Raw genomic sequence first — 18,099 nt, 5'->3', positions numbered from 1 at the left:
AGGCTTTTGCAGCTAAACCATAGTGTTGTGCTATATGTATTAACTGTTTAGAGAACTGCTTTTATGGTCTTGAGAATGTTAAGTATGTTTCATGAAATGTGCCAAAACAATCAAGAAAAACTGTAACATCCATATTGTTAATCTACAGCTGAGGTTGAAGTTCAGATGTGTAAATCTGACACAATTAAATTTGATTTACTACTACTAAATCAACAAGAGTAGTGGGCTTTGCTGGGAAATGTACAGTATACATTGAAATTTTAGGCACTATAAGTCTCGGACAAACGTTTCATTTCATTGTATCCCTGCATGTTTTGAAATGACAGTAAATCTTGACTGAACTTTTGAAATCTGTGTTTCAAAGAAAAAGAATTGTCTGAAAAGAATGTGTTTGAAAAATAAAACTATAAGGCTTCCCCAAACACTTTTACAGAACGCTGAAATCATTTTGTGCGTTAGTTTATAAAAATGAGCTAATATGATTATAAAGTGAGCCAATAATTCTTGAGCTGACTGTTATTACTGTGTGGAGTCGGTAGGGCTTTAGGACCTGGCAGGCAGCGGGCTAACTGTCATTATTATGAACATGTCTTACCTGTAAGGCAGCCTCACTGGTGGTTCAGCTGTGTTTGTGAGGAAGAGAATTATGCTATATGACCTTGCCGATGCAACTTGCTGATCTAAAACACTGTAGGGAATAATTCAGTTATTTGGATTCATCCCAGAGCTCAAGTAAGTTGCTTCATGTTTTATTTTAGAGAAACTCATAAGATCAAATAAACGCTTCATGGCTTCATACTAATATCACTGAGCTTTTTCTTACGGTAGCTCTGATAGTGACAAGGTTTCCTGCCTCATCTGGAAGGCTTAGATTTTTTTTTTCTTATAGAGACTTAATCAGCATATTATGGAAGCCCGTTTCCGCCAGGTAGTAAAAAAAATATAAGCCACGGAATCTCGCAATTGCGACTTAGTAAGTCACAATTCCGACTTTATATCTCGCAATTGCGACTTTATATCTCGCAATTGCGACTTAGTAAGTCACAATTCCGACTTTATATCTCGCAATTGCGACTTAGTAAGTCACAATTCCGACTTTATATCTCGCAATTCCGACTTTATATCTCGCAATTGCGACTTAGTAAGTCAGAATTCTGACTTTATATCTCGCAATTCCGACTTTATATCTCGCAATTGCGACTTAGTATCTCGAAACAAGTTTCTAGCTTTAATAACTTTTCACAGAAGTAAGGTGGGGCGTTTTTAATGACAGAATCGTGTTGTCCAGTACACAGACAACGATGCACACCAATTACGAAACACGTAATCAAGCAATTCAGCTGTGATAGCCTACATTTACTTTGTCCCACGGTGCACTGCCTAAATCACACTTTACAACTTACTTATGGATTAATTTGTGTTATCAATGGACTGTCAATAGGTATGAAATGGAGCAATGGCATGTAATATGGATATGATGTAATAATTAAACTGTTAGACAGAAAGTGATCTTGAAAATCCAAGGGGTGTGCATTGCCCCCTGACTCCACTGATCAAGGCACACTTCATAGGACATGACTGTCTCATTTTGTTTCAGAGCAATTAACCCTTTAGTGCATTGCCCTTATGGCATGTAATATGCACACAGTGTATTAATTAATAGCTGTTTTAGAGAACGTGATCTTGAAAATCCAAGGGGTGTCCATTGTCCCCCAGGTTCCCCTGATCCATGCACACTGCATAGGACATGGCTGTCTCATTTTGTTTCAGAGCTATTAACCCTTTAGTGCATTACCCCTATGCCATGTAATATGGATACAATATATAATTAATAACTGATAGAAAGTTATTCTGAAAATCCAAGGGGTGTGCATTGTTCCCTGTAGTCCACTGATCAAAGCACACTTCACTAGAAGTGTCTGTCTTGTCTAGTTTTAAAGTTATTAACCCATTCATGTATTGTCCCATTGCACATTATACGGATACATTCAAACATTCAGAAAATAATTAAAATTTGTACGTAAAGCAATCTGGGAAACAAAGGGGTGTGCATCAGTCGCCATGAGCCCAAAATGCTAAACCACCATGTCATTACAGCTGACAGCACCTATAATATTAGCTATTAACACGATTTTGCACAAATCACGAAATGTTTTGAAGCGCAAAAATAATCGGTGTGCATCGTTGTATGTGTACTGGACATAATTCAAATGCAATTGCAAATTTTGCATTAACGTTTGCTTTTTCGCTTTCGCGAACGAACACTGACTGCCACATTTCAAATGAAAAAGCAAAGTCCATTTGCAATTGCATTTCCCATGTCTTACAAGGGAAATCCCGGACATTTTTCAAAAGGAATTGCAAATTGAATTTGCAATTGCGTATTCCATATGTGGACGCATAAAGTGTGACATAATTCAAATGCAATTGCAAATTTTGCATTGCCGTTTGCTTTTTCGCTTTCGCGAACGAACACTGCCACATTTCAAATGAAAAAGCAAAGTCCCATTTGCAATTGCATTTCCCATGTCTTACAAGGGTCAGGGGTGGGTCTATACTATGGGGCGTGATTGTATGGGGAGTGACGTCACTCGCAGTCGACGACCAAGAGGGGCGTGGAAGTAAATTAATGACAAAAGTCGTTGATGAAAAAAACACGTTGAATTACACTTATCGAATAATCCAAAATTAAGTTCCAAAAGATACGTATTTTAAAGTGCATGTTTATAATTCAACCACATGAATTCAGTTCATTTAATTTCGCCTCAAAATAAATTTCAAAAGAACAAATTCAGTTGAAAATATTCCATGTTATTCAAGCAGTAACATTCAGTCCTCTTATTTCTGCTTTACAATATTCAGTCCCGTTATTTTCGCTGTTTCAAATACGCTGCTACAATTATAGTGGTTTAAAATACGATTCGAAATTCAACCCTCTACATCGGGGACTAGCAGGATGAGCGATAGACTGCCGATAGAGTTCTCTTCGATATAGTTATCTACGATAACTTATTGCGCCGCCAAACTAATAGGTTTTTATGTAAGTAATTCGCTAGCTGCATTAATTATCACCAAACTTATCTTGCTAACGTAAGATGCCTTCGGGCAACTACAAGGTTTACACACCAAAAGTTTAAATCAGCGTGATAAATTTATGATAACGACAGTCGGTTATGAAAGCTGCTGGCAACAGGTACTGTATAATGATAAGGGCACCAGCAACTGACTCATGACTTGATGTAATTTGTATAAATAGTGCATTATAACTATTAATTATGTAAGAAAACAAATGTTTAGCACGATATTATATACTGATGTTCATAAACAGGACGCGATTTCATCTTAATTCACAGTCTTTTCCTTAATTAATTAGGCATATCATACTTTCAAAGTGCTATTAAGGTCCCTTCTGGTGTCATCGCCGACATCACGGACCTGTCAGTCCCCAAGTCCACTACTATCCCATCCCAACTACCTAGCTGGCCAGCTTGCAGCTTGTATAGTTGCCCGCAGGCATCTTACGTTTGCAAGATAAGTTTGGTGATAATTAATGCAGCTAGAGAATTACTTACATAAAAACCTATTAGTTGAGGGCCACAATAAGTTATCCTTGCTTTTTCATTTGAAATGTGTCAGTCAGTTTGCGAAAAAGCAAACGTTAATGCAAAATTTGCAATTGCATTTGAATTATGTCACATTTTATGCGTCCACAAATGGAAAACGCAATTGCAAATGCAATTTGCAATTCCTTTTGAGAAATGTCCGGGATTTCCCTCCATAGTACTCCACAGGAGATATGCTGATAGAGTACCATTCCACCTGTGTTGGTTTGCAAAAACGGTTTTACTATTCAATTTTTTTTTGCTATTAGCTATTAGGAAGCAGTTTGCATTGATTTTATTTAAGTCAAAGCATGATACACAAAGTGTGCCTGGGTTTTGGCATAAACCATTGTTTTCCCTTTTTTATATTGTGGGTTTTGTTTGATTTACTTATTTGTAATCTTGTTGGTGTTTCCGCATTGTTTGTTTGCTACACTGTAACAACAGGTGTGATCTGTTTCTCCATAATTCCTGTTGATCTTGAACTAATCATTTTTATTTGTTTGTTTAAAAAAAAGTTGATTGTTTTTATATATTTATATCTACATATGCAAAACCGTTGCCCCAAGGCAGTTGAGAGTGTGTCTGGAATTAATGCAAAATAGTTCCAGTTTCCTGGGTCCTGAATATAAAGCCAATAAGTGTATTTCTACCTGAAAGCTTTGACTCTGAGACATGACATATAACTGAGCCTCGATAGACAGCCGATGTTGTCAGCAGATGTTCTGTTGTACGCACAGGTATTACAGGCTCCTGGTTTGTGTTTGCCAGTGTCATGTTTTTATGTTGGCCTGCAAGGCTCATATCATATCATATCTCGGTCGCAGTCTGCATTGGAGTCTTTGGACTCGGGGGGGGGTGGGGGGGGTTCTGATAATAAGGACAGGTCTGAGTCCATGTGAAGCACCATATGATCAACAAGAAATTATTTTGTTTCCCAGACAGTGAACAATCTTTAATGAGCTTTTTTGACAGGCTTACACTGTAGCTAATTTAATCAGTGGATATGAAGTTATCAGCGCAATAGCCTCCAGTGGATTGTCTAGGTCACAAGTGTCAGACTCCAGTCCTGGTGGGCCGGAGCCCTGCACGTTTTTGGGTTTCCCCTCGTTTAACACACCTGATTCAACTTCTTGGTCTATAATTACCACATAGCTGTTGAACTGAATCATTTGTGGTGGAACAGGGAAAGAACTAAGCTACACGGGGCTGCAGCCCCCCAGGACTGCAGTTTGACACCCCTGGTCTAGGTTATCGTTCCAGGTTTATGAGTAGTTGTTGGATTTAGGGATGCCGTGTTTCAGAGCACCTGGGTCAATGGCAGACATGAATAAAAGGCAGGAAAAGGCACGACCTTTGATTTCTGATTGCTGTGCCGGGTCCTGGGCACTGCTCTTCCTACTCTGGCTGGCAGTCTGCCTCCATTTTGTGGGTATCATGTGACCAGGGCTCAGGTTGTCGTTTGATGGGGGTGGATGCCATCTCCCTTGAGAAAAAAAATGACAAAAACCATCCACTTTGAAAATATACCCCCCCCCAAGCCCCTCTGATTTGTGTAGTTTCACTCAGGTAAAGGTAAACATACTAACTATACCAGGACTACTCACCTGGGAAACTCCACAATTTAATCTGCATGATCAACCCCCCCTCCCCCACTCTGCAGTACTAATAGAGTAATTATCAGAGAGGCCCCTGCTCTATTATAGATGTCTAGTGTTGGTTACTTCAGACTCCTCTTTAGTTGAGGTCCCTGGGATTCAGCATTACAGATTTCCTTGATTGCTCTGGTACATTTCCTGAAACATACTTAATATTCTCAAGACTATAAGAGCATTTTCCAAAACAGTTAATACATATAGCACAACACGACGGTTAAGCTGTAAAAACCTGTGTAACTTAACCAAAACAATTAGCTCATGTCTCAAAAGCAAATAATTACACCGATGAATTAGTTAGTGCCACCAAAATGAAAAGTACAATCAGCATCGTTTTGACCATGAGAACCAAAGTGCTTAGATATATTGTCAGTGTGTCAGTGTAAATATGCACCTCAGCTCCACAATTCTGAATGATAGTCAGTTCCAACTTTCTCATTGTCACTGACGGATCATTTCTCCTTAGCAAACTGATACTTTTTGAAAGTTTGAAACAAAGGATCAGGTCACATATGTACAGTATGATCTTTATTTAAGTGTGGCAGGAAAATCCTTACAAAGACAGTGTATTTGACAAACTCCAACTGCAGGCAACAAAAATGCCTTTACCCTACTCTAGTTTAAACACCCTAATGGTGGGGAATTATTTACATCAAACACAAAAGTGCGTCGCTTTGCATGATGGGAGATGTAAATGTCACTGCACTAGCAGGTTGGCGACTCTGGCACTGCACAGCCCCCCTCACAAGGGTTATCTATGCATAGCGTGTTTGAGGCCTTACAGCATGCAGCCCTGGAACCTGGCTGGCAGGCTGTGCATCTGTCACAGTGACAGCAACACAAACACACAACTGCAGATCCTCTGGGCCATTAGATCAATGCTCCTCTACCATTCCGGTCCCACATACACCTTCTTGATGATAAAACTTCCAAGACACACATTTTTTTTTACTCAAAATATTGACATAACACATTCTAAATGTACAATATACTGTTTAAAAACGTATATTGAGTCTATATTGCATTTCAAATAGACTACAAGTTCCAATACTCACATTTTATGAAAACAGCAATTTTAATTTTTACTTATTAGCAACTAACAATTGTTAATGACTAACGATTAAGTGTTGTTACAAAAACTGATTTTTTTCATTTGGCTGGTTACAGTAACTGCTATTTGCCATAAAATCATGTTTTTTGTTAGGATTTTATTTAGGCCTTTCTGTAATTTTATGTAGTCTTTTTAGCCTGGTTATTATTTTGCTATAACAAAATCATGTGTCATCAAAACACAAACTCGATTTTATTATTAGTTCCCAGCATGATGTTGCTGTTGTACTGTGGACAAAACTTTTTAGTGAAGCAGACTGACCACCCAACAACCCAGGTATAATTTCAGACCTTGTCATATATTAGTCATTACTATGAATAATAGAATAAATATTAAAATATTCATTACACTGTAATCCTAAACATGTTCCATTGGTTGCTACCTTCAGTCAGATATGGCCTGTTTCCCGAGCCTTCTATTGTGTGACTATTTGCTTGTGATCAGCAGATGCTTAGAAAGTGATGCTTCATCTATCAGGCCCATCTGTAAACTCCCTATAATGTCCTTTGTTGTCAGAGTTATCACTCTCATCACGTCCCCTAAATGCCAGTTGCTGTTTAGCCACAAATGAAACCGGATCAGTCAGCATTTTCAGTATCTGACGTTTTTTCCTCTGTACATTGCCGTGTTTGGCTAACTGGACATGCACGCCATCATCGATCACACTAACATTCACTCACTGGGATGGCATCTTTCAAGAGATAACAGGAGTTTATGTTCCTTTTGCACAATACATATATCTGAACAAACAATTAACAATCTTATTACAGTTTATACACTGAGTACACAGAACAGTAAGTACAGATCAAAGTACAGTATAGATAGTGTACTAAAAAGTGTACATACCCCAGTAGTCTTTTCATCAATTTTAGAGGGATGTTCAGTTCTCGGTGACACCACTATTGTCCCATATTTTCTCCACTTCTTGATGACTGTCTTCACTGTGTTCCATGGTATACCTGGGTCATTCTACAGATTTGGTGCCATTTCAGTAGGTTCAGTGTCCCAAGATGTAATGCTGCTACCACTTTTCATAACATTCATAAATCTGCATTTGAACTGCATCATTTCCAATTATTATGTTTTTTAATAATTAGCAGAGAAAAAAAAAGTCATAATGACATTTATTTCAACTTTTATATTTGTGTTTTTCCAAAGAGTACGAAGAATTTTGCCTGTCTCGATTTTCCATCATACCAACAGCATGGACAAATTTGAATTAATAATGTTAAATAATACTAAACTTTTTTTTGCAAAATTAGGCACTGCTATACTTCCCATGTATAATATATTTTCTTTGGAAGAGATTGAATTTAAGGGAAATTTAAGTATTTTTCTCAGTCCCTGTGTTTAATTCAACCCCGTAATGAAACCACCACCACCTCCATTTAATAAAATAATGGTTTGATTCTGTGACATCATTTATGAGGAATTGGAATCATCAAAGTCTCTTGAACAGCACGATGGGACAAGCGGTAAACTACTTTCTCAATTCTCATAAATATTTTATGTTTTTTATGAAAATAGGTTCCGTCAGGCTTAGGTGTTCAACACCTTTGGGGGGAAAACACAGAGTTTAGAAGGTTTTATCAAAAAACAAGTTTTATAACTATAAAATACAACAATATCTAAGCCACAGAATGCTGTGTCATCCTGCTAGCTGCTAGCGTTAAGAATTAGCATCAGATTAAGACAAAATGTTCAACACCATCACATTCAACCCCATTACATTTTTCAGTGTCATGTGGTTGAGTGACTGCTACAGGGATGAATATCTTTACAATATTTAATGTATATTCATATACACATGATATTTTGGAACTTATGTAGATGTTTGTATTAGTGGCTGTCAGTGGTTTGAATTGCAACTAAAAAAATTGAGGATTTTTTACAACGAAAGTTGTATAAGTGACTGTGATCTTGCCTCTCATTCCCATATGAGAAATTTTCAGTATTGCTTTCAAGTTCATGTTCATTTTACCAGTTACTTATCAAAAGGACACTGACTTGTCAATACTTTCAGATGAAATGATGGCAAAAACAGCAGCAGAAAGGCAAAGAGAGTACAGGGCAAGAAGAAATGCTGATCCAGGACGAAGGGCAAGATGCCTCATTAATAAACGGCAGAGATGGAAAAGAGATGTTGAGGCAGGGAAGAAGAAAAGTATACAAGCTCTAAATGAGAGAGGTCAAAGGATGAGGGGAAAGATGTGCAGAAAGGCAAAGGAGCGGCAAACGAAAAGGCAACAAGCCAATAAACAGTATTGCAACCCCTCCACAAAGTCCTGAAAGAGATGAGCTGATGTCTCATTAGGCTTCAAGGTTAGGAAAAGATATTTCAAGTGTGGAATCAGTAGTAAGGTGTATGTACATGTTAGAGAAAGTGTAGGTTTGCATGTGTGTGTGTGTGTGTGTGTGTGTGCAAGTGAGTGAGGGGGAGAGAGAGGGACACTGATTGGCTTCTACTGAGTTGTTATGAACCTGGTTGTGTATCTATTTTCTGTTTTAGACAATCTATACAGGGGAAGAAAAAATCTAGAAAAACGAGAGAAGTTGAAAAGGCAGATAGCAGAACTAGAGAAATTACTTCAACAAGAGAGGAAACAAAGCGAAATACAAAAAAGGGCTTCAGCGTGTAAGCAAGGATTTGCCAGGAACCACAGCTGACAGAAATGTCACAAATGAGGTCAGAAAGACTTTACGTCACCACAGAGCACTCACAGCTCACATAAAGGACTCCTAAAACTGATGACAAATTGGTCCTTGGGCGATCAACCCTGTTACAACATGTTCAAACCTGTTCTGAAACATTCAATCTTGTTATGAGATACATATTTGACCTTTGTTGTCATAAATAAACAAAATAAAGCTTCAAGATGTTTTTTATTGTTTGTATTATGTTATGACAAATATGTCAAGTTATATTTTGTAAACATTACATGATATTATTGCACTTTTCTAGCAAAAATACAATGTTCAACGACAAACAGTTATGCTTTTGCAGATTATGAAGTAGAAATTCAGGGGTTTCCTTTATTTTCTATCTAATAAAAATACAGTGGTACCTCAGAACTCAAACTTAATCCGTTCAGAAATCCAGATCGAATCCTAAAAAGTTGGAGTTCTGATCGAATTTTTCCCATAAGAAATAATGGAAAACCAATTAATTGGTTCCCGACCCCAAAAAATTACACCTAAATATGTTTTTTTAGCATTTAAACACAAAATGAACCGGATAAAATAAGAAGAGCATATACTGTATATGCTCACAGGGGCGGGGCCAGACAGGTGCACTGCATTAGGGAACAAGTAACCCCTTTAAAAGAAGAACAAGCCCAAGAAGCACTCGCAAAGTATTGCGCATATGTCACGAAGCCTTACTGAGCAATTCTCCTGTCTTCCGTTTACCTGCCTGCCCTCGCCTTACCTGCCTGCCCCATGTTCGTTCCTTACCTCTTTGCCTTCCTTCCTCAGTCCAGATCCCGTACCTGACCCACCTGTCCCGCCGAGCCCAGCTTCTCCTGTTCATCCCTCCCTGTGTGTTCCAGTCTTGTGCCTCTTCGTCGGACGGATCTTCCCGGTAACGTCCTCTGCTTCTGGACTGCGACTACGAGTACTGCACGCCTCTCCCCGGCTTACCTGTCAAACTGGGGCACTCGCCCCAGTCCCTAGCTCACGATCCGGGCACCGGGACTGAAGATACAGTGTACCCAGCTGTTGCCGCTTTAAACTCCTGTTCTCACCGCATTCCTGGATCCCTGTCTCTCTTCCTGACCAAACGTGACACTGTACTAAACACATCTAAGCACATTTATCAAAACAGTAATTTGTAAAAGTAAGAAAATAAAATTTATGTATCCAAACAATGTGTCCTTCCGTGTGCCACGCCCCCTTGTTAACCTCGTGTGAGTTCCCCGTGTGGTCAGCTGTTTCTGGTTGTTGTCATATAGTCCTCTGTATTTAGTCCAAGGGGCGGCATGGTGGTGCAGTGGTTAGCACTGTTGCCTCACACCTCTGGGACCTGGGTTTGAGTCTCCGCCTGGGTCACATGTGTGTGGAGTTTGCATGTTCTCCCCATGTTGTCGTGGGGTTTCCTCTGGGTACTCCAGTTTCCCCCCACAGTCCAAAGACATGCTGAGGCTAATTGGCATTGCTAAATTGCCCTTAGGTGTGGGTGAATGGTGTGCAAGTGTGCCCTGCTATGGGCTAGCCCCCCAGGATGTTCCTTGCCTCATGCCCGTTGCTTCCAGGATAGGCTCCAGACCCCCCACAACCCAGTAGGATAAGCAGGTTGGACAATGGATGGATGGATATGCTTAGTCCACATTTCAGTTTGTTTCCACAGTTCGGTCATTGTATTGTCCATCTGTGTTTTGCCTGCCTTACCTGTAATTAAACCCCGTATTCCCCGATACCCTGAAGTCTGCGCCTTTGTCTCCAGTCCGTCCCAGCTGACGGCAATATTATTATAATTAAATGTATTAATGGTTTATTATTAATATTAAAATAATCAATAAGAAATCTTTATATTTAAATGCATTTTATTATATAATAATAATAATTACTGTCACTGTCTATCATTGTCTTAATGTATTTTTACTGTCTAAATATATGTATTCAGCTAGTGTAAACATGCACGATGCTATCACAGCGAATGCGAAGCTTAGACTAAAGTGTTACCCTTTGTTTCCGCTGAGAGACGTGCCCCGTGACTCATTTCCTCGCGTGTACAAATTATCTTAGGTCGACGTTCACGGTTTGACTTCTGAGATTCAGATCGAGTTCTAGGTTTTTTTTTTTTTTCAAACTGGTTGGTTCGACTTTTAAGAAATTTGAGTTCTAATGAGTTCGAGAACTGAGGTACCACTGTATAATATTAATTACAAGGGACACAAACTGCTAGGCCATGCTATTGGCAGCTCATAAGCCTATTGTAAAAAATAATAGCGGAATTACAAAACAGCTGTGACGGGGTTGAATTAAAATGTGACTTGTGTCAGACAAATATGCAAAAAAACTTAATTTTCTATGTTTAGGTGGGGAAAAGTATTTTTTATACAGTAATGACATTATCAGGTATTATCAAATCAAAAAAGATCTAAATTTGTAATGTACTTTACCATCCTTCTCAATCACAAACGGCACCGTTTCTGTAGAATCACCCATCTAACGCCATGCAAATTTTTTGTACCCTTCTCCTGACTGATGCGTTTCTACAATGAGATCCCTTTGATGCTCTGTAAGCTCTCTGTGAATTATGGCCTTTTCTCTAGGATGCAACTGAGTAAATGTTAGGAAAATCCTACTAGGACAGCTCAACTTTATTTGGAGTTAATCAGAGTCACTTTATGGCAGATGTGTGCCCAAAAAGACTGAATGCTATTATTAAATCAAAAGGTGCTTAAACAAAGCATTAGTCTGAGGGTGTACACACTTATGCAACCAGCTTATTGGATGCTTTTTTATCTTTTATATTTTCCCCCTAACAGGTTTGTTTTTTTAATTGAATTGTACAGGTTATAGGTCACATTGAAGGTGGGGAAAGTTTTGAAATTAATTGTGGTTTCATCTTTTTACACCACTAAATCGTGGTAGTTTAACAGGGGTGTGTACAATTTTTATGTCCACTGTATTTTTAAGTAGAACTTAGAGATTTATATATAATGTTTTGGTGTTTATGCTAGCAAGCTAATTTTTTTTGTTTGTGTTCAGCATGAGGTAAATGATCCATTTTCATGGAATCAAATTAGCGAGCAAGGGCATTAGTATCTTTGGGAGAGAGCTTTAGCACAATAGTTATTGTGTTTAGTCTAGTTAAGCCTATTTAGGTGTTTCATTTTTTATAGTGTTTGGTAAAACAAAAACATTTTGCAACATTTAAATTTGTACTACGTACCTGAGGAAAACATGCGGCTACTTACCAAATGAATTATTAATTCACACGCTAAATTCAAAAATTGATAAATTGAAATGATTTTATTACGAATCACAAAGCTTCTGCTGGGAAAAAAAAAAGTCCAGCTACTGTTGCGTCAATGAAAATGATTGGGCACTCTGGGTACCAGGATGACCAGTCCGATATCGAGTTTAACAGCCATATGAGTCCTGCTGTTGACTTAGTGACATACCTGTCAAGCAAACGGTGTTGCATGTCATTGGTTAACAACACATGCCCTTCCGACTCACCGTGAAAAGTTTAGTTTCATACAAAATGCCTAAATGAAAAACATTTCACAATTCAGAGTGGTCATTTCAAAGCGTAGGAAAGATGGATTCCATGCCTTCTACACACTGTGCTAATGTGCTGTGGAGACAAGTAATGATGGAAAGGGTGCAGATGGCACTAGCAGACACAATTGCATGAGTGTGCATTTACTTTATCAGCTTATAAACAATTTTCAGCTTAGATTGGTCTCAGCTCTGTTCTTTCTTATTTCGAATAACCCCCCCCCCCCCCCGGCAGCCTATACGAGCCTCCCATTCTGGCTCTTTCTGGGTGTGGCAGAAAGCAAACATCCCCTTTTGCAGTCTCAAATGAGTGAAGAGTGATTCATTTAAAGTTCACACTGTAACATATTTTCCTGTAGCTGTTCTTTACCTATAGGATTAAACACTAAGCTTATTTATCCCATTGGGGCTTGGCAATACTGGCTTTTACGTTTGCAGGTTGATGGCTGCTTCAGTTGTGAATTGCACTTGTAAAGACATTTTTCTCCCCAGCATAAGAATTATTTTTTGTTTTGAATTGGGGAGACTGTGGTCAGTTGTTGGCAGGGGTCAATTGTTGAGCAGCGTTTTAACACTTCAGCAGCCAACCTCAGCTGTACGGTACTCCTCTTCTCCTAGAAAAAAAGCTACTTTCAATGAATTTTTGTTATGACCGGTCGGACGAGCAGGGAATACGGGGCGGGGAATCAGGAAGAAGGAAGACGATGAATCAGGAACTAAGGGTTTATTCAGGAGAACAGGCAGAGAAGGGACCACACGGCAAACAACGTCAATGACAGACCTAGGGAAACTGACTTGAACGCGGACTTAAATACACAGGACTTAATGACGGAAATGCAGAACAATCAGGAATTCACATGAGGTTGATGAGGGGGCCTGGCACACAGGAGGATCGAACGAGCAGGTCATGACAATTTTTAACATACAAAATAATAGTTTGTAACCAATTCTGGTTAAATCTAAACCTTTGGTAATTTCATTTCCACTTTAACCTAGATTAAATTCAAGTCTGTTGCACCAGTGAATTTACACTTAATATAAAGCTGGATTAGCAGTCAAATTTAAACCACCCCTCGAGGAGGTTTATATTAGGTATGTTTTATTGACAACATGGCTCCAATTCTTTGCTGGGTGGGATCGGAGGAAAGGGTCCCATGCAGAAAAATTTGAGACAGGTTAAACACAATTGAATTTTTTTAAAGCAATGGTGAGTTTTCCCAGCGGTATTGGTTTACTAAAGAATGTATCATATACCTCAGTGAGAAGGTTAGACCTGCTGCCATGCATGGAAGTAGAGGAACTCGTAGCTTTGCATTTTTGTGCTACATGGAGTTATCAGATGGCTGAAGGGGATTGTTTTGGAGTTCACAAGGCCACAGTATGCATAAATAGGCAACCACAAGATGACCACAAGCACCGGTGCTAAAATGAAAGTTACGCGGAAATGCAGAAAAGGAGATGCAACAGGGCAAAATTGAGCAGAAGGAATTATTTTTCTACCCCAATTACATTTAATGTGCAATATTTCACTGTTATTTAAAGGGAGCCTTATCTGGACAGTAACATGTGCCCACATAGACACTTACACAGCACGTGTACACTGATTGTTACACACACCCGGACAAGTTTACTCCTTTTTTCGTAAAAGCGGAAATCCTCTTTAGATTTCCGTTGGTTGGAGAAAACAGGTGCTAATGTAGGAACATTCATAAAGCAGGTGATACCTGTACTTTTTTCTTATTGCAGTAACAAGATCAGGTCTAAGGCTGTCCTTCTCCTTGCCATCACTATGTGTGCTGCTTTAATTTTGGGAAGATCTGTCTCAAAATTTGAACAGTTCCAGTTCATCATCCATAATTTGTCTTTAAACTTTGAAAAAAAATCCATCAAATATTTTTTGAGTTTTCTTATTAATGGTATCAAGTGTCTACAGCGGTGGCAGCACACCAGTCCCAAAACCGTATGTACTCTGCATCTGGGCAATACAATTACAGTAATTTATATGTAATATATATAGGCTACACATATATAGCTGAATAGTGAACTAAAAAACAATAGTGCAATCGTATAGTCATGCATAGACTATTAAACAGTGTAAGATAAAAAAAATAAAATAGCACCAGTCATATGGATAAAAAGTATGACCATTATAAACATGTCCCAGTATATTTTATGATATGGTGCACAGTGCAGTTATTGATTCCGGTGACGGTCCAAGAAGTGCCTGTGTTATAGCAGAGTGTCCTGTTGGTTGACATGTGTAATGTCAGGACGCTGAAGGTACGACAGGAAGGGAAACACGGGAGTCCAAGTATAAGGGGTAAACTCGGGGTTTATTAGAGGGAGAACACAATCGGGGGCACAGAGAAACGTCAGCGACTACAAGACTTTAATGACAAGACTAGGAAAAGACTAACTGGGAAGCACTAAAATACACAGACTCCATTGGACAAGACTAGAAACAGCCAATCACATGAGAATTCAACACGAGGTTAACGAGGGGGCGCGGCACGATCGGGACGTGACATGTAGGGGGAAGTCAGTTGTTTTGGGTGAGTATGTTGACAGATGGGTGCCTAGACAGCATGTAGAATGCAGTCTGGCAAAAGCACAAGAGAACTTCTAAACCTCGTTTTCAGTGGGTGGTTTGCTGAATTGCTGTTATGGGCTGAAAGGTTAAATAATTTATGGTCAATTTATTGCCAGATAACAATAAAAATTGGTGAAGCATGGAAAGACTCTTCTGCTAACAAGCAAACAACTTGGAATTGGGAATAGTTGAGAATTGCATGGTGGAAAAATGGGCCTGAAGAATGAATCTCATATTCAACTAAGCAAACTATCAGATCAAGGTTTTCCAGTACTCAGAAAAATACTGAAACACAGCGTTAAGGGACCATTTGTAATTTAATGAATGTAATTTATTCCTCTGCAAGTGATCTAATGATCTTTGTTTCTGCATAGAAAAAATGAAATTTTGAAAACAAATGAAAATTCTTCACTTTAATTGCTTCAAATTTATGGACCAAATTATAAAACAGTTAAGGCATTGTGCATTTATATATTTTTTCTCTCTCTCCAGGTTTCCAAACCAGCAGTTGCAACTTCATGGAGAAAACTTGTTCAAAAAAAGTTTTTTTTTTGTCATTAATACTTCTTGGAATTATGTGGATAATTTATAGGATAGTCTTTAAAATTCCCTTAGGGTGGAATCTGACTATATATCCACATTTATGGGGAAATTATTTATATATAACAGCTGATCTGAGTAATCAGCATGCAAAGAACTTGACTGAGCAAAATATAACGCCAATTAAGGACACAAAGCATTTCCTGGTCTCTGCCTACAAAGATCACAGGATTGATGGAACCATTCGTATCATTAGTATAATTAGGAGGGATGATGCCAGAAGACTGTATTGTATAGTTGGTTGTGCTCAACATGGATTTTTGGTTACAGTAGCAGAGGTCGACATACACCGTGATCATTTTGGGTTCCCTTACCAGACCACAGACCTGCTGTGTAAAACTGAACCAAAGTGTGATGCTACAAATGTCACCATCAGTAATTCTGTGCACACCTCAGACATTCCAGATATGATCTTCCTACCCATACGAAACAGAGAGAGGAAAGAGCACAACTTCAAATACAGCTTCACTGTCTGCATCTCCAATCTCTTTGGAACTTATAACAATGTACTGCAGTTTGTGCAGACCATAGAAGTGTACAAACTCCTGGGCATACAGAAGGTGGTCATCTATAACACCAGCTGTGGTCCAGACCTTGATAAGGTTCTGCAGTTCTACAGGGAAGAGGGTACACTTGAAATCCTCCCATGGCCAATAGATCAGTTCCTCAATCCCTCCAAAGGCTGGAACTTTGAAGAACATAAAGGTGACCTCCATTACTATGGGCAGTTAACTACTCTGAACGACTGTATCTACAGAAACATGTACAGATCCAAGTATCTTCTGCTGAACGACATTGATGAAATAATTGTGCCTTATCAACATGCTACACTGGAGCTTCTCCTAGAGGACCTGCAAAGACAAAACCCTACAGTAGGAGTCTTTCTTATCGAGAATCATATCTTCCCCAAAACCCACTTTGATGATATGGGCCGATTCCATTTAACACAATGGGATAAGGTTCCCGGAATAAACATCATGGAACACATTTACCGGGAACCTGACAGGAAAAATGTTTACAACCCCACCAAGATGATCATAGACCCAAGGCAAGTGGTGCAGACATCAGTGCATTCAGTGCTGAAGAATTATGGAGACACATTGAGAGTTCCACCTGATGTGTGCAGAATTATACATGTCAGAGTTCCTCTACAGGGGAGACTCACCAAAGAGCAACTCATTGTGGACACAAAGCTGTGGGAGTATCAGAAGGACCTTGTACAAAATATTGACAGTGTGCTGTATAAATCAGGGATCTACAACTGAAGTATGTTACTTCAGTATTTAACTTCTACAAATGTTTTTTTCCTACTAATGTCTTATTTTTGTATTAATATAACTTACCAAAAGCCAAAAAAATGTTGTTTAGATCTGATAGATACATAAGCAATTTAACTGAAGTCCATCAAATGATTTTCTAATAAAGCTGCTACATATAAAATGCTATACACTCACCTAAAGGATTATTAGGAACACCTGTTCAATTTCTCATTAATGCAATTATCTAATCAACCAATCACATGGCAGTTGCTTCAATGCATTTAGGGGTGTGGTCCTGGTCAAGACAATCTCTTGAACTCCAAACTGAATGTCAGAATGGGAAAGAAAGGTGATTTAAGCAATTTTGAGCGTGGCATGGTTGTTGGTGCCAGACGGGCCGGTCTGAGTATTTCACAATCTGCTCAGTTACTGGGATTTTCACACACAACCATTTCTAGGGTTTACAAAGAATGGTGTGCAAAGGGAAAAACATCCAGTATGCGGCAGTCCTGTGGGCGAAAATGCCTTGTTGATGCTAGAGGTCAGAGGAGAATGGGCCGACTGATTCAAGCTGATAGAAGAGCAACTTTGACTGAAATAACTACTCGTTACAACCGAGGTATGCAGCAAAGCATTTGTGAAGCCACAACACGCACAACCTTGAGGCGGATGGGCTACAACAGCAGAAGACCCCACCGGGTACCACTCATCTCCACTACAAATAGGAAAAAGAGGCTACAATTTGCATGAGCTCACCAAAATTGGACAGTTGAAGACTGGAAAAATGTTGCCTGGTCTGATGAGTCTCGATTTCTGTTGAGACATTCAAATGGTAGAGTCAGAATTTGGTGTAAACAGAATGAGAACATGGATCCATCATGCCTTGTTACCACTGTGCAGGCTGGTGGTGGTGGTGTAATGGTGTGGGAGATGTTTTCTTGGCACACTTTAGACCCCTTAGTGCCAATTGGTCATCGTTTAAATGCCACGGCCTACCTGAGCATTGTTTCTGACCATGTCCATCCCTTTATGACCACCATGTACCCATCCTCTG

At 39.1% G+C, this 18,099-nt stretch overlaps 1 protein-coding gene across 4 annotated transcripts; it reads left to right on the top strand.

The window, feature by feature from the left end:
* Positions 1–596: 596 nt before the first annotated feature.
* On the top strand, positions 597–17,339 carry LOC140583012 (beta-1,4-galactosyltransferase galt-1-like). 4 transcript variants are annotated; one of them, XM_072707585.1, is made up of 3 exons: positions 597–732; positions 9,843–9,948; positions 15,679–17,339. In XM_072707585.1, the coding sequence occupies exon 3, from the start codon at positions 15,705–15,707 to the stop codon at positions 17,049–17,051; it is 1,347 nt and encodes a 448-aa protein (XP_072563686.1). In that variant the 5' UTR covers positions 597–732; positions 9,843–9,948; positions 15,679–15,704; the 3' UTR covers positions 17,052–17,339. The 4 variants fall into 4 exon arrangements, with proteins under 4 accessions (XP_072563686.1, XP_072563690.1, XP_072563693.1 ...); XM_072707589.1 differs by having other exon boundaries at positions 8,878–9,948; XM_072707592.1 differs by lacking the exon at positions 9,843–9,948.
* Positions 17,340–18,099: the final 760 nt, after the last annotated feature.

Source organism: Paramormyrops kingsleyae, chromosome 2, assembly GCF_048594095.1.
Source record: "Paramormyrops kingsleyae isolate MSU_618 chromosome 2, PKINGS_0.4, whole genome shotgun sequence".
In the NCBI taxonomy this organism is placed as follows: domain Eukaryota; kingdom Metazoa; phylum Chordata; class Actinopteri; order Osteoglossiformes; family Mormyridae; genus Paramormyrops; species Paramormyrops kingsleyae.
This window is presented reverse-complemented; position numbering and strand designations above follow the sequence as displayed.

Excerpts from the sequence above, each read along its gene's own strand:
- LOC140583012 (XM_072707592.1), top strand. The coding sequence starts at position 15,705 with ATGGAGAAAACTTGTTCAAAAAAAGTTTTTTTTTTGTCATTAATACTT.